The sequence below is a fragment of the Dunckerocampus dactyliophorus genome, chromosome 4 (genome assembly GCF_027744805.1).
Source record: "Dunckerocampus dactyliophorus isolate RoL2022-P2 chromosome 4, RoL_Ddac_1.1, whole genome shotgun sequence".
Taxonomy (NCBI): domain Eukaryota; kingdom Metazoa; phylum Chordata; class Actinopteri; order Syngnathiformes; family Syngnathidae; genus Dunckerocampus; species Dunckerocampus dactyliophorus.
Genome location: NC_072822.1, coordinates 21998430 through 22022685, shown reverse-complemented (window position 1 = coordinate 22022685; position 24256 = coordinate 21998430). Strand labels below are relative to the sequence as shown.

The 24256-nt window shown below is 40.9% G+C and overlaps 1 protein-coding gene across 1 annotated transcript; it reads right to left on the bottom strand.

Annotated features, from left to right (window-relative positions):
- Positions 1-1505: 1505 nt before the first annotated feature.
- On the bottom strand, positions 1506-22600 carry lrrc75ba (leucine rich repeat containing 75Ba). The gene is made up of 5 exons (XM_054774373.1): positions 22493-22600; positions 22023-22408; positions 15217-15345; positions 11557-11669; positions 1506-4981 (listed from the first exon to the last, which is right to left on the bottom strand). Exons 2-5 carry the CDS (start codon positions 22296-22298, stop codon positions 4381-4383), a joined length of 1119 nt encoding a protein of 372 aa, XP_054630348.1. The 5' UTR covers positions 22299-22408; positions 22493-22600; the 3' UTR covers positions 1506-4380.
- Between the last annotated feature and the right edge of the window lie 1656 nt (positions 22601-24256).

Sequence of the window (24256 nt, the reverse complement as noted above, 5' to 3'; positions counted from 1 at the left end):
TCTGATGTGTTTTCGAAGTGTTCCTTTAATTTTTTTGAGCAATGTATATTTTTAAAGCAGTCATACTGTCATCAGCAGAGGTGCTGCTTTGCTGCCATCTCTCTGTTGTCTGTTGCTGTACACTGCTGACTGGTGTGGGAGGAGCCACTGGTACACATCTGCATTCATTTCCTCACCTGGACTATTTATGCCATGCAGTTTCACTTACCTGTTCCCATATTGTTTTCGGATCCACGCCTGCTTCCTGCTCCTCCCTGTCTCATATATTCTACCGTGTATTAGCTTTCTGGTCATACCTGCCTGTCTCGTGAGTACTAGTTATTTCCTGGCTCGGATATCTCCAGCAGTGGTTTTTGTTATACTTTGTCTTGGTACTTTTCCTGCTTGATTCTCAGCAACGCCGTTTGTTAGTGTTTTTCCTGCTCGGTTTTCAGCAGCGTTTCTGTGTTAGCATATATCTTTTGTCTCCTGCCATCCACGTGTCGAGCAGCGCCTTGTGTTTAGGATTTTTGCCGTAGTTTCTTCTAGGCCCGGTAGATTTGTGTCGTACTTTTGCCTTTTGGTGTTTTGTTTTCTGCTTTTTGGACTCATTGTAAATAAATTTTTGTTACATGGGCAGTCTCTTCTCTGCATCTTGTGATCCTATGACTGGCCTTGGCCACTTGACCCATACTGCATTTACAGGAAACATTTAATGGGTAATAATCTCATTCTGTGCGATTCTGGTTCATGAAATGTAAATGCTACAATGCTGGTGAGATTTAAGACCAAGCAGTAGCCAGTATTAGTTCGACGGTAGCAGTCTTAATGCGAGGTGCTGTTAAAATGAGCAACAGTTTGTTGTGCTGTGTGTAGGGCATGCAGCAATTAAACAATGTATTGACAGGATAAGTTACCCTAGTACACATAAGAACTAAAAATACGAGTCTTTATACATCTACTTTTATTTCAAGCTGCAGTATTAAAAAGCCGAGCCATTTTTTGCATTTTTAAAAATTGGGGGAAATCAGGGAAAATAAAGGAACTTTTTTGGATTAAATTTCTGGGAAGCAATAGAAACGGGAGGTCATGAGAAAGAAAGGGAAAATATGGGAGTTTCCTGGGAAAATCGGGAGGGTTGACAGTTATGGGTGAGGTCTGCTGCCCCACCAAATGGTATTTGAACCTCAGGGGGTGAGACAGTCACACTGTGCTCTGACCTTATGGGAGGCACCTGTTGCAAATGCCACATTACCATGTCTGGCAGCAGGACAAAAGATTTCCGGAGGAGGACCATGGGTAGGGCCTCATCCTATAACAAACCATGCCTTTTCCCCAGTGGCGAACATGGACGGCGGCCCAGGCGACAATGCAAAAGGCACACAGATGATCCGCAGCCGCTGGCTTGGAAAGACGTTAAGACTCTTGCCAACCAATCCAGAGCGGCAGTCCTCAATGATCACTGGCCCATTTGCAGACTAACCTCCATAAATAAATCCTCTGGGCTGAAAGTAGAAACAGATCCAGACATTCCTTACTAAGTGGATCAATTGTTTTATTGGCAGAATTGGATTTGTAAACACAAACTACAACAAGAAAATGTAGACACATGAAACAGGCGCTACAAAGTGTATAGATACTGCTCTTCTACGCTGACTAAACAGTCAACGGAAAAGATGCTTGCTCTGAGTGTAATCACAAATGACATTACATTATTTTTGCCTTTGGTTACTGTCTAATTGTTTCAATATACACTAAATGCTCACTGCTCAGTTTGTCATTAGAGCCATTATAGTTACAGTATTGGACAAAAGACAACATAACTAGAACACAAATAGTTACTGTTTTACTGTAACAAGACAATGTATAGATACACATTTAAACATTTAGTGTATATTCTGATGGAGCAAGTACTTTTTTCATAGAATCTTATAACAATCATAAGCCATTTGGATCAGCATTTTAAAGATGACAGCTTCTTCATAGTATATAGAGTAGATCCCCGCTTTTTGTGGGGATTACACTCTGGGACCACCAGCAAATGGTCAACACGTGATCATAGGCCCATAACATCCATTTCAGACACTGTCCAACCCATCCTGCTATCTTGACATTGACTTTCTCTTCTGTTTTGGATCAGCATTCAAAATAACTTTTAATCATCCCTAGCCACTTTGCGGTGCAAACATCAGTTTTTCAAAAATAAATGATTACTGTTTCGTGGTTGGCTATGGCCTATTTGTCAAAATACTGAAAGACAAGATATACTGTATGTAGTATTCTGGTCACTAGGTGTCAGTAATGTTATTTTGAAAAGACATTACATAGTGAAAGCAAGGTCCGTGTTAAGTTTTTGGCTTCTTTCTTTGTCCTTCCCCACTTGGTTTGAAACACGTTTAGAATAAATTGGAGGGTAATTGGTTCAGTTATGGATAGTTTACCGCAGGGTAGCACACTTTCGTGTCCTCATCCAATCAGCAGTCAGAATGCTGTGTAGATGCCTTCATAGACTTGCGGCGAGTCAGATATTTCAATTCAAACTCTTTGAAAATGCACATTTCCTCCACTTCGGTGTTCGAGAAGCTTGAGGTGGGAGCCGCAACAAGGAGGCTGCCCCCATATGCATAAACAAGTGAACAAAAACAAGTGAACAAGTCAGTTTTTCTTATACTCACTCGCTTTTTTTCTGTTCGCTTATCACTATCAATTCTTTTCTAACATTCCACACTTCAATAATCTAAATAGTATGTATGATTCGTACCGATATCGGATGGATAGGGGTAACGGCTGATTTCAAGGCTACAATATCAACATCGTATCGGAAGTGGAAAAGTTATATCGGGACACCCCTACATAAAATGTATAGGGACTCACCTTTAATGAATGATAATGTAAGATGACCACTTTAAGCTAGTGCTTCCATGCCCGAACAAACTTTTGCATCTCTGCACAAAACTATGGCGATTTCAACGACTCGAATATAAAGCTGGACAAAAAATTATCAGTCTGTGGTGACCCACACTATAATAATTAAGACACTCACCATGTGTCACTTCCGTTTCTGGGTCGTTAGCCGTTGCTAAAGAGCTGTTGCTTGTTGAGTGGAAAGTAAATTGTTGTCGCCTATCTTCGACTACTGTCTCGTTGTGAATCACAACTCCATTAAGTCAATCAAAGACACAATTCCGGCTTTGTTAACAGTGGCACATGTATGATGTACATTTTACGGGAAGTTTTTATAAATTAGACTCATCATAAATGAGATGTGTTTACAAGCCTATTTTCAGAAAAGAAAAAAAAAATCAACACAAATCAGCAATTTGCAGACTGAGTAATTAATCGGCAATGTGCGGGGATCCACTGTATATGCTATTATGGAGAAATACAAACAGAAAAGTGCATTGAAGTGCATTGCAGTTAAGTGACTATTATGTGCTATTGCAGAAGACATGTCTCATCTTGAGGTAACAGTCATGGTATTCAACAGAAACTGCCACTTAAGATGGGTACGTATAGAACACATAATTTGAATGACTGACAGACAACAGCAGCTTCAAAGACAATGTGTGTCGTTTGGGGGTTGGTTGTATTGAACTACTGAAACACCGGCAATGACAACATCACAAAAGGTGAACACCAGCATTTAAGCAAGTACGAAAATCATTAATCACAGCTACCCATTGCTGAATCCTACCTGCTGTCTTCTAAGGTTGCTTTGCTCACCAAAAGGACAGAAAAACAGTGAATGTAACACATGTTTTGGTTTGTCATTTACACGTACACAAGGGCATGAGTATTCACAAGTAGACATTAGGAAAGGGGGCGAAAAAAAGTCTTGACCTAGCAGTTTTGCCGGGGTCACGTGACGGGCCGTCGGCTGTATAGTCTGTTGAACTTGGGTCATTGCTTTTGTTGAGAGCTTAACAGAACACACAATGTGGAGTGAGGCTCTGCCTACCGGAGATTGTCTCAGTCCTGGTCGAGAACCCAGAGGGACCCGCTGCTTCCGAACCACTTGAACTACTACCAGAATGCTGCTCCTCCAGCCAGACAACTGATAGAAATTGGTATTGGCTCATTAGCTGCTACAGTTGGGCAGAGGTAAGAGTAAAGGGGAGCGACAGAGCGAGAGAAAGACCCTTCTCCAATGAATCCAGTCCTCCAATGAAACCGCACCTTGTTGCCAAGACCACCATCCACCAACACAGTAAGTCCACCACCGTGACTGTCCTCCGTCATCTGGTGCGGGGGTTCATTCTGTGACATCTTTGAATTGCTTGGTGTCTGGTTGAGAGTTTCACAATGTGGTCTCCCTTGTGACTAAAAGGGTGACAGGGCTGGTAGGTGTGAGGGTGGTCGAGCTAAGGTAGTTAGGGGCTCGCTGTGTGACGGCACACTACATCACCTCTCACAGTAGTGAAGGGTGAATTCTTTGGAGAGCTGCTTCTCACCCAAGCTCCACGGCTCCAGGTCAAATTTGTTCTCCATGTTGTCCACACCATCCTGTGCATCTTCTTCCTCCTCTTCCTCGTAGTGGCTAGGCTCTTCGATAGAAGTCTCCAGGTGGTAGCAGTAGGGCTGGCCCTCTGTGTACTCATAAATGGTGGGTAGACTGCTCTTCAGGCTACAGCGCCGTCGTAAAGCCACCAACAGTGGCTGGGGCATGGTAAAAATATCAACATTGTTGCCCAGGTCTATCCATGCCAAGCTGGAGAATTTCTTGGGGTCTTTCAGCATCTCAGTCAGGTCTTTGAGTACAGCCAAGGTGAGACGGTTGCCGTTAAGGGCCAGGTTATTGAGTTTGGGCAGTGAAGCGAGAAGAGGAAGAAGAAACCTCAGATTTTCATCTTGGAGCTCTGTAAAGCTGATGTCCACTGACACCACGCTGTCTCTGTTGTTCTGGAGGTAAAAGGCCACTTGACGGACATCCCGGGTGGACAGAGGGATGCCTGACAAGTCTACAGTGTCATTGGACAGCTTTTTCTGTAGGGTTGTCTTGAGACTGTATAGGCAAAGGAACAAGCACAGGGAGATTAGATAAATAACTATTTAGCTTTAAAAGCACAAACAATGAGGTTTTGTTGGGTCACTGATCTGGAAACATGAGCCTGGCTTCATGTTGTGTTTTCTGTGTTGTATAACAGAGGGGGTGAATGGGTCGAGTAAAATGGGCTGGGCGCAAAAGGCTGACTAAGACTGCAGCATGGCCGCTGACTAAACAGCAGAGCCAAAACATCCTGGGCAGCCAACATAATAGAGCGCACAAAGCTGAACCACATGAGTGAAGCACACAGTCCATCATATGGGCAAATACACTCCTGATCAAAATTTTCCATCCATCCATTTTTTATGCCGCTTATCCTCACCAGGGTTGCGGAGGTATGCTGGAGCCTATCCCAGCTGACTTATGGGCGAGAGGCGGTGTACGCCCTGGACTGGTCACCAGCCGATCGCAGGGCACATATAGACAGCTCACACTCACATTCATACCTATGGACAATTTAGAGTCGCCAATTAACCTAACAAGCATGATTTTGGAGTATGGGAAGAAACCGGAGTACCCGGAGAAAACCTGACCAAAATTTTAAGACCAGTTAATAAAAACATTTAAAGAATTTACATTTTGTGCTATTGGATATTAAGGTTCTAAGAAGAGCTTCAACATGCTAAAAGAAATGCGAGTGAGGCCATTTTTTTTCAATAAGCAATTTACTTCAACCATTAAGCTGAAATAGGCTGTTCATCTGATCAGTTGAAGACGACGGGCTTTAAAAAGCCCAAATATTTGAAAAAATTTGGATTCAATGCCATTTTCTGCCAGGTATTCACACTCATCTTAATGGCAAAAGAAAAAAGCTTTCTCTTTTAAGTTGGATTGTCGAGCTGCATAAGCTAGGCGTCTCGCAGCGTGCCATTGCTGCTGAGGTTGGATGCAGTAAAGACTGTCATTTTAAACTTCTTAAAAAGATCCTGAGGGTTATGGAACAAAAAAGTCAAATGGTAGACCCGCAAAAATGTCACCGGCCATGAGCTGGAGGACCCCATTTGCTGTCCGTAAAGAAACGGGACCATCCTTGGTCCAAATGAAGGTTGTTACTGGTGCAGTACAGTCCAAAAACCATCAGCATTTGTGAGAGGAGAGTTTTAAGAACAAGAAACGTCTTCAAAGGCCTCGTCTCCTTCAATGAAATAAAATGCCCATTTGGAATTTGCACAACACCAAATATGGGACACTGAAAACTTTGACATTGAAAAAGACAACATTTTATTCTACGGTACTCTGATGAGAAAAAATGTAACCTTTACGGTCCTGATGACTTCCAACATTTCTGGCATGACAAGGAGATCGCACTTTAGATGTTTTCCACACGGTACAGTGGAAGGGGAGCCATCATGATCTGGGGTTCTTTTTACTTCAATGGAACAATGGAGCTTCAGGTTGTGCAGGGGCGTCAAACGACAAATGGCTATGTGGAGATGTTGCAGGGGGAATCCCTCATGACTGAAGGCCCCCGTCTGTGTGGTAATGACTAGATTTTTCAACAGGACAACGCTGTACTTCACAATGCCCACCTGACAAAGGACTTCTTCTGGAGGAGTAACGTCACTTTTTTGGACCATCCTGCATTTTCCCCTGATCTAAATCCAACTGAGAACATTTGTAAATGGATGGCAAGGGAAAGTTTACAAAAATGGACAGCAGTTCCAGACAGTGGATGCCCTCCATGACGCCATCTTCACCACCTGTAGCAACATTTCCCCACACTAGCCTCTTGGAAACACCGGCCAAGCATGCACAAGGCAATTTTTGAGGTGATTAACACGAATGGTGCAGCTCCTCATTACTGAGTCCTTTTTTTTTAACATTAGATTTCCATTTTAGGGGGGGTTCCATTTTTTTGAGCCAAAACTTTATGAACAGCCTTTGTCAGTTTAATGTTTATTTGCAAAAAATTGCAAAATTTTAACGTCCTTAAGATCCAACACTGCAAAATGTAAATTCTTAAAATTTTTAAATCAGGAGTTTTCCATACGTTCATTTATTTGTGGCGGGCCGCCATAAATAGACTTAGTGCTAACTGTTCGCCCTCGCTCAAACACGTTATAGTGGGACTGCACAATAGATGGCATCCAAGTCCTACTCTTAACACATCACAAACGTTTGGTCTGGGCTGCCAGATACGTATATTTAGTGAGTATTCAAAAATGTGACTAGCGACAAATCTAGGTACATTTTCTGGTCTTATTGGACAATTCTGGAGACTAATATGAAGGCGCGTAGTATCACTCAATGGGCAGCTGGTGCTGCCACTAAAGCACTCACACAGCTGACAAAATTAAACACAAAGAGAAGAGACACAAGAAAGTTAATTTGTATTTCTATTGTTTTGCTTTTCTTGTGTTCTTACTCACTTTTGATCTTGCATAGCGTCCATAAAAATTAATCGGCCAATTACACAAATTAGACAATAATGATGTCAAGTCCAGGATTTGGATAAAACCCTTAGTTGCGAGGGACGACTGTAATAAATTTACAAAAGGTCAAAATCATAGGCCTCTGAAAGCCTATGAAAAGCCTAGTTGGGTGTTGTGTTGTTTCCGCCGATGTCCACAGCGGTAGTACCTGTTATACCTGATGTTTTGGCGTGTAACATGGTCACGACGAGCATGGAAGGCTCTTGCAAATGTGCCATGGGTGATATAAAAGCAGGTAAAAGACTGATGTGTCAAGTCCTTGTGAGCCTCCAACGTCCTATTCTTGACTATATGACCAACACAGCTGACTAAAAACTCATCTTCACTCCCGACACTAAAGTCCTATAATGACTTTTGCCTGGCACAGGCACCCCTGCAGGTGTGAATTGGGTTTGATCGTGTGGGTACTATATTCTCCCACACTGTCATTGTTTTGAGCTCAGCAAGCATGAAAAATGGACGTCATCCTTTCAGGAAGCCATTTTTCTCCATCTGCCAGATGAAGCTGCAGATTCACAAAGATAATTTTGACAGACACACATTTTTTGGAATCTATACACAGCAACATCACAGCACAGCTCATTCACAATTATCAAAACAGGAACTCAAAGATATTACACAACGACTGCAGTGAGAGAGATTAGTAATGACATCAGCACCATCACACAATTAGTTATAGTGAATCTGAGCAACTAGATGTTGATTTAAGTCATTTGTGTTACATAACCACGTGTTCAATTGACACTGCATAATGAAATTAGGCAAATACTAAGTCTGTCTATGTGAGGTCTGTGCTTGCAATTTAATCTGCATTTGATGCTCACAGCTCACTTCCATTATTTCATGACAGCGCAGTTGATTAGTTATATTTCCCATAATTGATGGACATTTATTCATATGCCCAGCCCTAATTAGTTTATTTGAAATGTTTAGATTCTCATGCACATGAGATGGAAATTCAGTCGAAACAGATCTGCTTGAATGGGAGCTGGTATTACCAATACCTGTACTTTACTATCCCATACTCCTTCTGTATGTCGAGCTCTTAGCAAGATTGGACTCATTCGCACAATGACCCTCACATCCCTGAATTGTCCTTCACGGTGCAGAAATCAACCCCCACAGTCCAATTTCAATACAATCAGTTCCTGCACACAGACCATACCTCCATTCCCCTTAGCCTGGATGGACAGTTTTCCAAGCTTTAGAGCTACTGTTAGAAATGATAAATGGATCTTTTCAAAGCTTTGACTGCTATGCTACTATGCACAATACGGAATCCAGATCATTAAAAACAACTCCAAAAGACGAGGACTGCACAATAATTGGTGTATGTCAGGTTACACATGACAGACATACGTTGTGTTGTTTATTTCTGTTCTTACCATTATTCGCTGTTTTGCGCTTTTCTTTTATTCCCTCCATTTCCTGTTTGGGGCCTAATGCGGTCCCTTTATTACAGGTGAGGGAACTGTAGGTTGCAGCTGTATTGCATTGGTCATGAGTACTTTAAAATGGGAGGGTCGTGACAAGGAGGACACCGGTTCATTGTTTTACTTTGTTTCTTTGGAGTTAAAATCATGCCAAAACCTCACAAATAGACAAAACAGGTTTTACTCACTCGATGACAAACAAACTCAGCGTGGTTTGCAAATACAAATTCATTCACAAACTAATGCATTTTGCAAATAAGAAACATGCCTATCAAACAAATACATCCTGCTTCAGAAACAAATACAGCATGTTCTACACATACAAAGTAGGGGTAGGAATCTCTGGCCACTTCACGATTTCATGCGATTAGGATTCAGAGGCCTGCGATGCGATGATAAAACAATTATCGATGCATCTTGACTCATCCTTTTTTTCTAAATTTGATTTCTTTTTACTCACTGTGTACTACTAACACAAAGCACATTTGTAATGATCCTAAATCAAAATAAACATGAAACAGATTAATTTCCCCGAGCTATATGACATTTCTAAAAAAAAAAAAAAAAAAAAAGGAGATATTACAAAAAAAGCAGCGGCATGGGAACTCGTTGGCACCAGAGTAAACATATTGGGCAAGTTTACATTAATTTAAACTGACATTTATGTAAGTTTATCTTCAATACTAGCAAGAGTACTTGATCAACACCGGCTGCTTTTCCTCCTCTGAAGTACTTTGACACCCCCAAATTCCCTCCACATTTGACAACCAACCAACACTGAGAGACTCGTACAATTTGCTCTGGATGTGAACGCGTCACTAGCGTAGCTGGTCACAGTCGCTCATCGCCACCCGTGTGCAGGGTTTGCGCCGCGTTGGCGATGAGTTTTCGCCAATCGCAATTGTTTGTCGTATCCCGTGTGTGACGTCCATTACACTTAGGTGCACCACTATAAACTGTCCGGGTGGCTCTTCCGCTTTCATCAGCATCGATTGACATTTATGACCGCATCGAGATGCATCTAAGAATCGATTATTCCCCCCAAGCCCAATACAAAAACATTTCAATTACAAAAAAATATCCTTCAAATATACAAAATGCATATTTCGAGTACAAAAACAATTCACCGACTAAAAACGGTTACGTGACTATTGTCAATCTTACCGCCGTCGAAGGATTTGTCACTATTTCACCGCTGTCACGTGATTTTTGTTGCTAAACTTTTACCTTGCACACAAATACACTGCGTTTTACACTGGAACTGCAAGGCAGATGATTAGTGACAAAAAACTAAGATACAGTTTTTCGTAGTTGTAGAATTGTTTTTTGTACTTCAAGGATATTTTTTGATATACTTGAAGGATAGTTTGTAATTGAAGTTACATGTTTCTTTACAAGTATAAACATGCTGTATTTGATAGGTGCGTTTATTTGCACAACAGAATGCATTGTGAATGATGTTTTATATTTTCAAACCACACTGAGCTTGTTTGTGAATCGTTTGGTATGAGTAAAACATGAGTTTGTGATGTTTTGGCATGATTTTCAGTCCATACAAAAACAGCCAATGGAAATGCAAGAGAATGCAATGAAAACCAATGAACCCAAAGTACAAATCAAAAACAAGTGCGCTCCCTAGCTCCCTCTAATCAAAGTAAAGGTAATGCATTCAGTCCAAACAGGAAACAGACATAAGCACAAAACAGTAAATAATGGCAGGAAAAGAAATAACCCAATAAAGTCAAAACTGTCATGCAGAACTTGATTGCCGTCAATTAATTGACTGTTAGAAATAATATATAATTTATTATATATATCTATTTTCAATTAAAGATAGCAGAACTATAAAATTAAATAAACTAGTTGAGATTGAATCAACAGCACCTGTGCTGGTTACAGCCAAGCAGTCCATTTCGCCTCAATTACTTCAACAATCATCAATCACTCCACACAAATCCTAATGAGCCCTAACTGGAACACATAACTGGTGCCATTTCTGATCTATAATGGAAACAGTGTGTCAACACTGCGGAAAAAATTAGCAAATGCTCCATAGTCTATGAGTTCCTGTGACTTGCTGCTGCTGTTTGCTGAGTTGAATTAAACACCCATAAATACAACAGTGTTGCTCATCAGTGAACTATGATCTGCCTGAGAATGTTGTCTTCGTCTCGCCTCAAATCTCATCTTCAGAAAATGCCTTATTTGCAGCATCAAGTTGTCACATACAACAAAAAATTTCTCCTTGACAGAGATAAACGAGTAACACTAAAGTGATGGACAGACAAATCTAATTTTGTATTTATCATTTGGACACTGAACGGGTTTCAGTCTTGGAAGTATATTTAGTTTCCCTGCATCAAACAGATGGAAAATATGCTGCCACAATGCCACTTCTGAAGAGAGAGGGTGCGATGGAAAGCGAGAGAGAGGCCAGCGGCAATGGACAAGCATTGCAAGTACGTAAGCACTTAAAATGAAGGATGATTGACAGCTGTGGTTACCATGGCATTCCCATCAGGTCGGCCCGTGGCCAGCTCTGTCCTAATTCAATGTCAGCTACAGAGATGGAAATCTCTACAACTCTACATGGAGCTGTTCTCTGCTCGGCTGTAGGGAGCTGCAGATTTATGTTATTATTAGTGGATGTCTGGACAGAAGGGCTTACCATGCCTGGGATTTCCGTCTGGACATGCTCTGCCTCAGCCACTTTGAATGTGGAGTCAGGTGGTAGATCAGCTGTCTGCAAATTTTATCCGACGACTTTATGGTGTCTGCATCCTGTGGAAGACATTGTTGTTGACTGTTTATTTCCATTCATCAGACATGCCCAATCTCGAGCACTAAGCTTTCATCTTTTTCCCTACAATTATACTAAATGAGCAAAAATGTTAAAATCTACTTTGCAGTTATGGGTGCGAAACACAATACCCAACGAGATCCATCCCCAGAAAAACAATCTGATGTATGCAGCGAGGAGAATGCACTGCGTTATACACTGGGGAGCGGCCTAATGGCTAATTCAGGTCAATACTCAGCTGTTTACCTGCACCCGAAAGAGAAGTAGTACTCTAGTAGAACAAAAATATACATATTGTGGACAGAGAGGACAGATGGTTTGAACGAGCAGTGAGGGAGGCTATCTAGGTCAAGTTCGAAAAACATTTCTGAACAGAGTGGGATGTCTGCAACACCACCTATCTCTCACATACAATGTTGTCCTTTCATACCTTCCTAGCAGAGTAAATACTAGCCTCTCGTCAGGTGCCTCCATGACCATTGTTACAACTAAATGGAAATGTGGTTTCACTAACATTCTTGGTTGGCTCCTGTCCTATCTAGTCTTGAGCATGAACTGATGAAGCCTGCTCAGATGAGAGGCGAAACACCTTCCAAGACAACCTGAACAGTCCCATTGTCATCAATTCAATGCCCTGAGAATACAACGACAATCTTCACAGGCCAACACAACAATTATGCGACAATTCAGGCATGGTGTTAACTGTAAATGAAAGTGCAAACTAATGAATTTACTTTAAGTGAAAGCTATGAGCTAATGAACTAAATGGAGCGAAGCTGCAATTCAACCTAATTAGCTCATAGTCCAACAAATTTTCATTTAATATATTTTGTATATTCTCCTCTGAGGGAGAGACCACAATGTGTACAGAACTAGACTACAGCCTGTCTACAACACTAGAGATGACATTCAAGTTCATGTAGAAAGTCTTTCAAAATGAAGCTTGATCTGGTCTAAAATGGTCTACAGTGAAACCCGAGTTTTCGTACATCTCAATTTGGTTATTGACAGAAAATGTTGCCAAAGATTTGCCTCGATTTTCGTACACCGTCTCGTTTTTCAGACAATACTGCATGTACCAAACTAGTCAGTTTGCCCTGGAATGTATTCTATAAAATTGAATGAAATCAAAAACAAAGCACCTACGTTGCTGACTCACCCGTTTGTGCATTTTTTATTAAGTGCAACTTCTAAATAACACACAATGTGGCCAAAGAAAGCTGTGAGTGCCAGCACTTCGATGAAGGTGGGATACACTATTGAATTCCGTGTCACCAGGATGTAAAGGAAGTCTGCATCAATTATTATTATTTTGCATTGTTTTCAGTTTATAAAACTAATTATTCTCTATAAAATGCATTTTTGTTACCATTTTGGTGAGATGTTTGAAATCTACAGGTCAACTATGCTTCAAAAAAGTGACCTCACATCACTATATTCCCAAGCGCAAAATTTTAATTCCTATAATCCAACATCGAAGATTCATGTGGTACCATTTCACTATCCTCCACAAAAAAAAAACAACACTGAGCGGTACTAGATTAAATTCAACATCTATTCATAGCAGAAGCTTGAGGTGGAAATAATTCCCTGCATTTTTTCTGTGCAGTGGTCCAGTGCAAATAATTTACCACAAGCTGTGCAGCATAGGTCCAAGATAAAGATGCAAATATATGATATTGCAAGCACTGGGGAATGAACAGCATATGACAAACTTTGCCAATGTTTCATGTTCATACTCTCTCCCATTCAAGTGCACCCAAGCAGACACTGCCACAGAAACTACAGCCTACAGATATCCCAAGTCTATTTTTGTACTAATAGACCTTACTGTCGCATTTGACATGATCATAGCAGGGACCAGAACATTGATTGGTTCACTCTAGCACACACTTTTTGTGTGTACACACACACACGGGTGAAAAATGTTTGCCCCTTCCTGATTTCTTATTTTTTGCATGTTTGTCACACTTAAATGTTTCAGATCAAACAAATTTAAATATTAGTCAATGATAACACAACTGAACACAAAATGCAGTTTTTAAAATGAAACTTTTTATTAAGGGAGAAAAAAAAATCCAAACCTACATGGCCCTGTGTGAAAAAGTGATCCCCCTTGGTTAAAACATAACTGACATTGAGATCTCAGTCTAGAAAAGGTTAAAAAAAATCAAGTCTTTGGAGTGGCCTAGTCAACGTCCTGACCTTAATCCTATTGAGATGCTGTGGCATGACCTTGAAAAGGCGGTTCATGCTGGAAAACCCTCCATTGTGGCTGAATTACAACAATTCTGCAAAGATGAGTGGGCCAAAATTCCTCCACAGTGCTGGAAGAGACTCATTGAAAGTTATCGCAAACGCTTGGTTGCAGTTGCTGCTGCTAAGGGTGGCCCGACCAGTTATTAGGTTTAGGGGCCATGTAGGTTTGATTTGTTTCTCCCTTAGTAATAAAAAGTTTAATTTAAAAACTGCATTTTGTGTTCAGTTGACTAATTGACCAATTTGATGATCTGAAACATTTAAGTGTGACAAACATGCAAAAAAAAAAAAAAAAAAAAATCAGGAAGGGGGCAAACACTTGTCCCACACTACATATATATTACTGAATGTGTCAGCTAGAACATGCATGCCTGCCCTTTTTGTGAAATAATCCATCCGGTTTGTCATGTTAATTTTATGCTGAATTCATACATACTGAATACCAATGAGGGTGATTCCACCCAAATGAGGTCTCACTCCACTCCAGGGCAGGCTCAAAGACGAGATAGGACATCTCTAGTCAAACTAGATAGAACATCCTATCTCGTCTTTGAGCATGAACTAATGAAGCCTGCTTGGATGAAAGGCAAAACATCTAAAACAACTTCACCAGTCCAGTAGGTGCCTTGACAGAACCAAGAATGAGGCTGCAGGACAAAGGATGGTGTATTAGTGCACCTCATGCACCAAACATTTAATGCCTATACTACGCTTGTGTTCCTGTCAAAGTCACATCTCTGCATCAAGTACCTATTTTCCTGCACCTCTTAGAGGTCAGAAAACAAGGTTTCATGCTGGAGTATGATCATAGACAATTAGCATCTAGGGCTGCCTGTACCCTGTGCACTTGAAAGACTGAAGTAGAGGCAGTGTCCTTGGTTTTTTCCTATTCAAATGACTTTGTTGGCTTTTTTAAAACCAAACCACACATTTATTACTGAACCATATTTGTCTGATGTAATATACAGCATATTTAATCTAAAGATGGAAGTGGCTAGAAAATGTCACTGTAAATGCTAAACTTGACAGTTTGACAACTATGCCCACAAATCCCTTATTGTGATGTGCAATGCAGTCCTGACACCTCTTTTGTGTTGAATCACTATCATCACCATAATTCAACTTGAATTGTGTGTGGCTTTGCTCAGAAGGTGTGGCTGTACTGTCAGTACTATCAGTCTGTCCAAGTAGAAACAATAGAAACCAATCTGGGAAGTAGAACTAGGTTTTGCATAGTGTGCGTTGTGTTACGGGCAGGATCGAGCTAACCTTTTTAGGATTCTGCATCTCTCGAGCCAAGCTCAACAGCAGCTCATGTGAAATGGGATCCACCAGATTGAGGAAGGCAGCGTTCTTGTATAAGATGTCATTGAGTGAGGTACCTTCCAGTCCGAGATCCTAAACAAAGAGAAACAATTAATTGGCAGTGTGTCAAAAAGTCTATGAAACAGTATTTTATAGTGCAGCCAAAATTCATAGTAGCCTATAGTAATCCCTTGTTTATCATGGTTGATTGGTTCCACAAAGTAGGATATCTTTTTTTACAAATGGAATATTTTCGCTGTTAAGAGCATACAAGAGTCATCATTATAAATTTATTACTGCGCTAGGGGAGTGGAGTTGGGGGTGGCCATTAAGTGACATCAGGGGTTCATTGTTGAGTTTTAGCTTGGTGTGCGTTACGGCCGCAACAGTAACGGCTGTTAGGGGCTACTGTCTGCCTGTTAGGAGATCATTCACACCTACAATAAAAGCCTGTTCTGGCGATCAAGTCTGGTGTTTGTGTGTCTCACCGAACATTACAGTATAACTGACAATACTATGCATCTTCTGAATGCCTTATATTTGTATTTTAGTTAATTTTGCCATTTTTAATGATTGAAAAGGCTTAATTTTAGGCATAAATATGTAAAATTTGCTTATTTTTCCAAAAAATATTTGAAAAAGCATAAAATTGGAAGCACGATATATCAAAGGATTACAACCCGTAAGGCATGTTTCCCACAACAGCAAGTTACTCAGCATACCTTGCGGGTTTAAAGGCTTGTATTGTTTTGCATGACTATTACTGTTGTGTTTATTACTGTTGTGTTTATTTCAATACGCATAGTCCATGTGGTGCATTACATTGTGTGTTCTGTTTGTGTTACTTGTTTCGGTTGATGACCTCCTGTTGTTCTTTGTTGTGTAAGAGTGTAAATGTCAAGTTCAAGCCAAGTGATGTTATGTACAGAACCACGGATACCCAGCAGCATAGCCCAAGCTTGACCGGAGTGTCAAAAATAGACACTCTGTATTAGAATTTCACCATTTGCGGGTGGTCTCAGATTGAAACCCCATGAATACTGGGGATCTATTGTACATACATAAATATGAATAAACACCAAAATACAGTTACTGCCCATGTATTATTTAGGGCTGTGAAATGATTAAGATTTTAAATCACATTAATCACCGTGGGCCGCACGGTGGTCTAGTGGTTAAGCATGTTGGCCAACACAGTAACAGTCTGGAGATCGGGAAGACCTGGGTTCGAGTCTCCCTTGGGCATTTCTGTGTGGAGTTTGCATGTTCTCCCGTGCGTGCGTGGGTTTTCTCCGGGTATTACGGTTTCCTCCCACATTCCAAAAACATGCATGTTAGGTTAATTGGCGACTGTAAATTGTCCATAGGGATGATTGCCCCCGTGACCCTAATGATGCTGGAGCCTATCTCAGCTGACTTTGGGCAAAAGGCGGGGTACACCCTGAACTGGTCGCCAGTCAATCGCAGGGCACATATAGACAATCATTCACACTCACATTCATACCTATGGACAACTTAAGAGTCGCCAATTAACCTAACATGCATGTTTTTGGCGTACCCGGGGAAAACCCATGCACATACGGGGAGAACATGCAAACTCCACACAGAGGAGCCCAACGGAGAATCGAACCGAGATCTTCCAGACCCCCTGACTGTGTGGCCAACATGCCAACCAGTAGGCCACTGGCAGCCCTACTATTATTGTATGACTGACCTGCATTTAATCAAATATATTTGTGCTGCCATTATTTCTCAATACACCTAAAATATTTAATATAAAGAAAATTAGTATCATCAAGTAAGCAATTAAGCATCTATTTAAGAGTGCAGCTTTGCAGTACTTACAGTATTGTGTCTGTTATGAAAACTGCCTGAAACTAATTAAAAATACAAATGGTAGCAGGCAATTGTAACAGGCAATGGACCAGTAAGCAAAACAATGTACAATCTGCCTTCATCAACAAGTCCAACCTTGTGGTTCTAATGAGGCAGACCAAGATGGCAACCACTTGTGCAGCCCATGCAACTTTAATGAGAAGCAAGCTCTGGAGACACAGATACAAGACTGCTCTCTAATTCAGAGCCACACACAATTTTGCGTCTTTTCCGCAACACAATAGGCATCGATTGCAATAGACGGTTGGAGTAGAATGCTGGCAGCTCTGTATTGCTGACTTCCCTTTTAACAAGGACAACAGCAGAACAGACAGAAGCTACGATGGAGGACAAGCTGTCGTCTTGGAAAAACATGTATGAAGATGCCTTACATAAAACAAAGTGCAGCAAAGCGGGTTTACACGAAATGACTTATCTTTGCTTTAATGAGATGTGGCTATTTCAAACATGTCCCATAGCTGACCTATATGGCTGAAAGCCTATATGATCACATGCCAAATAGGCCAGCCAAAAAATGTAAAATGAAATAAAGCGTAACCTCTGGCAGCAATACTGTGATCTTACACACCAATTAAATACAAACCCCCTCATTAAATCTTCACTGTGCAATCTCACTCAGACATCAGCCTGTGTTTAAATTAAAGATCATATAATATGCTTCATTACTGAAAAAAATAGATGTGAGAGATGATGGTGCCGCCGTCGCTATGTACAGTATCTCTTTGGCTCCATTAAAGAGGTTTTGCTGTCTGGGGCGTCAAGGCGTCAGTGTAATTAACACAGGATTGTCTCACAGCGAAGAGACAAAAGGGGAGTCTGGAGGTAAAGCAAATGATCTTACAACGCTGCTTTGTCCTTATAAACCAGGAGTTTCCAACCAGTAGCTCGCCAGCTGATTTTGAGTAGCTCCAAAAGGGTAAAAAAATATTGACAAATTATGATAAAAATAGCATAAAGGCAAAGCACTGCAACGGCAACAACCTGCAGAGGGTAGGAAGGCAGGAATAAAGAGGTATAACACAAAGAGGTATGGCCTTCCGACTTTTCTTGCGAAAGAGGACATTCAAAATATTTGTAGTATCTATGACCAATGATGATGAAATGGTTCTGATTGATTTTCCATCTTTTGCTTGTTTTTCACCCACAGACAGGACTCTAGTTTCATGTTGTTTTAACCTCTAAATACAGTCTACACACGCAAAACCTGTCCTCCCCAATCTGAAACTGAGCCTAGACATTCAGTGTGATTGAATAAGCAAATAATAGGACACACCTGGGCAACTAAACACCTGGGAGGCACATATGCAAACTGTTGTAATTTCCTTACACTGTTCATTGGATTTGGATGTAAATAGACCCAAATTAAATCTGAAAGTCTGCAGGTTAGGTACATCTTGTTCGTTTCATTTCAAATCAGTTATGGTGGTGGTGTTTACAGCCAAAAAGATGAGAATTGTGTCTATGTCCCAATATTTATGGACCTGACTGTACTTCGCAAAGAAATGCATGCGGAAATAAAAGATGCAGATGAACATATTTTGTAGATGTTTTCACACAAATATGAGTTGTGGATCCCAACATGTTTGTTAATGTTAATGCAAAACAAGCGTATTCACTTGTGTTGAAATAAACTATGACAATAAAGGTTACAAATATGATCAGCTCTTGGCTATTTTCATTTTGTAAAAGCAGCTCGCGGAAGAAAAAAGGCCTCTGCTATAAACACAAAAGCAATTGCTCGCTATATGTTGACATACTGGCTTCATTTGCTATTAATCTGCAATTTAGGCATATTGTCAGTTCTTATAAACTATATATTTTATGATTTGAGTGTACAAGTGTCTGCAGACTACAATTTGGAAACTGGAACTGCCTGTTTACAGCCTGTGCTTCCTGAGCAATATCAATGTGTCCTAAATCCCATGAGCATAACATTGTTTTGCTGCCCTGTCGCTCTGACATCCTCCTTTGCCTGAATCCAACAATGCATGCATGTGGATTGAATCTATGTGTATGTAATGTCTGAACCAAATAAAGCCAACGCTGAAATGAATGCATAAATCTTGATCTGATAAAAACCATGCATATTCAGGTGTTGGGTACAATATGCGACAAATCCAAATCAGGGTTGTTTGCCTCGATAGTGTCCGGCGCCCTACTGCGTTGTCCTACTCCATTCTAGTTTGAGCAAGAAGCTGCTAATGTAAGTCACAACAATGTACAACCATTTCACATCACTACATCAATCTGGACAACAATAAAAAAGGGCATAGCAGAGTATTTCTTTGTCAGTGACCTTCTTTTCAAAGAGAGGCCATTACCAAGAGTGTGTCATGCTGAAAGTGCTCTAATGGCCATGTCAGAACAGCCGGAGGAGATCTCAACTCTGTAGAGTGGAAGAAACAAGAGGAAGAGAGGGATGATGGTATGGAAACCCCGTCCTGACTTTAAAATGATATAATCTGCATGATGCATTTCTTCATTTGGTTGATCTTATCTTTTCAAAAGCCACACTGCACACTTGAACAAGAGTGAACGCGAGTACTGCGTTGAGTCACATGCTGTGCCTGCTACTTAGGCAATGTGTCCACCCACTGTCAGTGGCCTACTTTTCATAAAAATAAATACGTCAGGTAAAAGTGGCTGAGTGTGCACAGTGTGATGTCAAGGTTTATTAGAGGGTGAGTGCAGCTGGGGTCAAAGATCAGAGGATGTGGTTGTGTAGTCAAGTTCGGATGGTGGCATGTGGAACAAAGCTGGTGTTACAGATTCAGTTCAAACCCAAAACAACAAACATGAAGCAACAAGACCTTCACACAAGAATTACCTGCTTGAAGTTATGAAATAACTTACAGCATTTTACCTTGACAATCGGGAACCCAATAAATTCCGACCCCAGGACCGAATCCTAATTTTGGACCAATGGGGGGCCCAATAAAAATTGACTCATGGACTGGTTCCTAATTTTCCTAATAGTACTGTGCTAAAGTTAGCACTGGATGAGTTATTTTAATGAGCTTTTTGAAAGCGGTCATGGTAAAGACAAATCAAATAATGGGGAAAAATACAGCCACAAGCCAAGATATTAATTATAATGTTCTTCAGTTAGATCTATAGTTGCTTTGCCTTAATTGTGTGTATTTTTTAATAGTCTTTAGGCTGAAACATGTCTGATGTACATTTACTTCCATACTATAAAACAAGGGGTATCTAACACACTGTAGGTCGCAGGTCGAACAAGACAAGCCCCCCCCCCCCCCCCCACACTCCCCTACGCCAGACAATTTTGTATTTATGCGGATATTTAACACTTGTATACTTCTTCAGATTTTGAGAAAATGTCACATTAGCGGTGACAAATAGCTAAGAAAGCTGCCTACATACCTTTTATCCCAGTTCTGCTGTATGGAGATGTACCAAATTTGCTTACCAATACTTATTTTTTGGGCCCAAACTGTACATTATCTCCTACCCCTTGCCCCAACTTTGTATTTTTCTTATTTATCCTGATATTAATCCTGAAACACTTGTATATTCTGCATATTGTATTAAGAACCTTCAAACCTTTTTGTTCTTTTAACCAACATATTGGTAATAATAATAAAATAATGTAGCACATACATATGCATCATCAGTGCACACATTCAGATGCCCGTTTGAAGTTGGGAACATGGCAGGACATGCCCCAATTATCCAGGCAAAAAAAATCGTATGGTCAGATTTTGAGCAGTAAGCAGCCCAAACACCTTTTATTCCGGTTCCCCATGTGCGCAATGCCGCGATTGGAACATACAATAATTGCACCCTTATGGTTGTGTTTTCATGTTGGGACCAAATGCGGTGACAGCTGGTGAATGTGTTTTTATGTGGACACACTTTTTTTTTTTTTATTTATACTATGGTTGTTTTTGCATGGTTGTTCGTTTCAATAAAGTGGTTGTTGATCGAGCACCTCTTTGTGATTCTCTCAATGTCTGGGCAAAAACTAATGTATTTTATGTCAACACAAAAACATCACAACATCACAAGGTGTGTAACTCGGAGGAGTATGCAGCTGTGGAATGAGCAGATTACACATTTCCCAGCATGCTTTGCTTTAGTTAAAATGATCACTTAGGATTGTTTCATGCGTCTGAGGTTGTTATCTTGTACAGACAGGGTGTAATAGTTCAAGTGCTGCCGTTTTTAGCTCTGTACAGTTAAATTATTTTGACTTTTGGTCTGAATCTGGCATTCTTATTAAGAATGGTTGTGCAATATTGTTTTAGCACTTTTAAAATAAAAAATTCAGAGTAGTTTATACCAGAGGAATAGCTTAATTAGGCAGATCGCTGTAAGCACTTTGTTTAACGTCAAACTCAATAAATGCTATTTTCCAAAATGGCTTTGCAGGCCAAATTGTTGACATGTATGTCTTAGAGAACGTCACAGTATTGCAATGTTTAATTTTACTTTGTGCCATGTGTCATTATGGCAGTGCCAAAACAACTAATGGCCCAAGCGGTGTTCAAAGTGCGGTGCGCACCTTGCTTTTATTGGCCTGCGACACGTTCTAAAAATACAAGTAAACAGTACAACGTAGTGAAAAAAGTTGACATTTTGATATGAATAACACAAGAAAAAAAGCTTTGTCATCTACAACAAAACAGAGTGAGACTGTGCTTTCTTAACATTTGTTTTTTGTCTGTTAATCAAAAACATCAAATTGGCATCCTTTCATTTTTGTTGTATGTGGACCTCAGTGAAAAAAAAGGTTAGGACACCCCTGCTCTACATTGCCATTTCCATGTCTGGTGGCCATCTGTTGCTTTTGGACTGCAACAACAACACAGCAGGCCTACAATGTCATGCCTCAGCTTGTGTGCTTCACTCACCTTCCTCAGCAATTTGAGCACGTCGGTTGCTTGCTCCATCCTGCCATCGCGAAGCAGCTTCTGGATCTCCCTGATCCAGGTCACTCTTCTCATGTACGGGCTGTGGCTGGTCCTCCGCAGCATCCCGGGCAGTTTGTCTGTTTTCAGCATCAGGGCAAAGAGAAAGTCTCCACCGGCCCGTCGGTCGCCCTCCGCCGCGCCATCGAGGAGCCTGCGTCGCTTCTTGGAGAAGCTGTCATTGTCTAAGCTGTTCTGTCTGCTCAGTCTGGAGCCCATGCCGAAAAGTGGTGCTGGTGCGGACGGTGTGTTGTTCCAAAACAGAATTATCACCAGGACTGACACATGATCTGCAGCGTCCTGTCAACACCGCGTCGCGCTGTCTGCCTCTGCAACACACACACAGATAAAATTAATCCAATATGCACAATAACAAGTATTTTGCATATACAGCTCTCATGCATGTCTCCCACCTTCCTTGGGTTTCGACGCCGCTAATAATAATGACGACGCTGCGTCTGCTGTTTTTACGCTGCTGTTTAGGTTTGTGCAACGTGGAGCGTCTGACCAATCACAGCGCGTGTAGCCGCTGCGTGGCCCTTTAATTCTCCTTTTGTGCGACGCAACTTCAAAGCACGAGGCGTGAATAAAGTGTCACCGTCACGGTTGGTTTTGCTGGACGTCGTCGAAATAATTGCACGCACTATAATGTTGTTATGCCCAACTACATTGGTATTGACTACAAAATGTGTGTTTATTCTGCCTGAGCTTGACTATATTTTATGTAGTGCTGGTACTGAGAGCTGTACGGGGATGATATCAGGGCAGTCTTGACTGCATGCTCAAAATAACTTTCTTTACATTGATAACTGAACAGACACCAATAAATCGTGTCAGTTATGACTTTCTCTGCCATTCAACGTAACTGGAATGCAGTAAAACAAACATGCTAGCTTGATGCTTATTTACATTGAAAATCCCATATATGTGCTAGCAATTTACATGGCGATTTCAAACACCTCCAAATATGACGACTAATTTGACATTTAAATGGACATTCCACTTAAAACTGACGGTGCATAATAAGCACAACATACTTTCAGGCCAGCATTTCTACAGCTCAACAAGAGACAGGGCTGACACACCGCACATATCAATGGCAGTAGCTACTCCCTGAGCATGGCACTACTCCAGGGACAAGCTGAACATAAATACATGAGAATCATGTAATATATGCAGTATTGTTGAAAACCCTGATGTTAAAACGTCTTATACCTTTTAGAAAAGGAATAAGCCAATGGATGTTAACAGTTTTTAAAAGTTTTGAATGTTAAGCAGTGGCAGACGGTGCATTTGGTAACTTGGCCTTCAGTGGGGACTTAAGCAACCCACTCAGCCTCTTAGTTTTTCCTCTATTGATGACACTGTCCCTGAAAAATAGCACACAATTTCCCAAAACACTGCACCCTATTTTCTTTATTAGGACAATTCACAAAAGCACTGCACACTTGTGTCAAAATCGCACCGTCAAAATTAAACAAATTTTGGAAATGATCACACAAAGAGCAAAAGTAGGACGCTGCACTGCAAAATACAAAACACTCGTCCAAGTTTTTTGGCATACAATAAAAAAAAAAGATACAGCACTGTATTGTACATAGTACAGTATGCAAATATTTACACCACATCTGCATCAATTCTTTCAGCCTGGTCAGGCCACAGGACCTCATCAACATCACAAGCTACGTTTTCTCTGTCCAGGAAGTATAGAAAGACCTGAGGGTACACTGCGAAGTGAGTTTAGTGGGTTAGCAGGGTGTGTTGAGTGTAAAGCCAGGCTTGCCTGTCCAATGAAGGCAGCTCTCTTTTAAAGCAGCTACATCACCATGGTAACTTAGGCTAAACTCATAACCCGGTGCCAGACTTTCACCTTAAAATCAGCTATGTAAGTGCCGCTGTTTCACTGTAACTCATTTGGAGACGGAATCACCATTTATTGAGAACCCGCTGGATGTGGGAGCAAGGATAATTTGAGCAGCACTACGACGGGTGTGGCTACTTTGAGATCACATTGATCCGCTAGCGTTCCTTGGTGAAATTCTCTTTTAGAGATCGATTTTCATCTCAGTGAATATGCTACATTTGCTCACTTTTTGAGCCGTGCATGAGGAATAAGATGCAATAGGACATATTAACTCGGCCAATGTTAGACTTATAAGTCACAGCAGTCCTTGCAC

Bases quoted from the DNA above. Each gene is read 5' to 3' on its own strand.
- lrrc75ba (XM_054774373.1), bottom strand. From the start codon at position 22,298: ATGGGCTCCAGACTGAGCAGACAGAACAGCTTAGACAATGACAGCTTC. The intron at 15,346-22,022 runs GTGAGTGAAGCA...CTCTTTGTTTAG, and splicing joins TGCTCAAATTGCTGAGGAAG to GATCTCGGACTGGAAGGTAC. The intron at 4,982-11,556 runs GTAAGCCCTTCT...TTGCCTATACAG, and splicing joins AGACGGAAATCCCAGGCATG to TCTCAAGACAACCCTACAGA.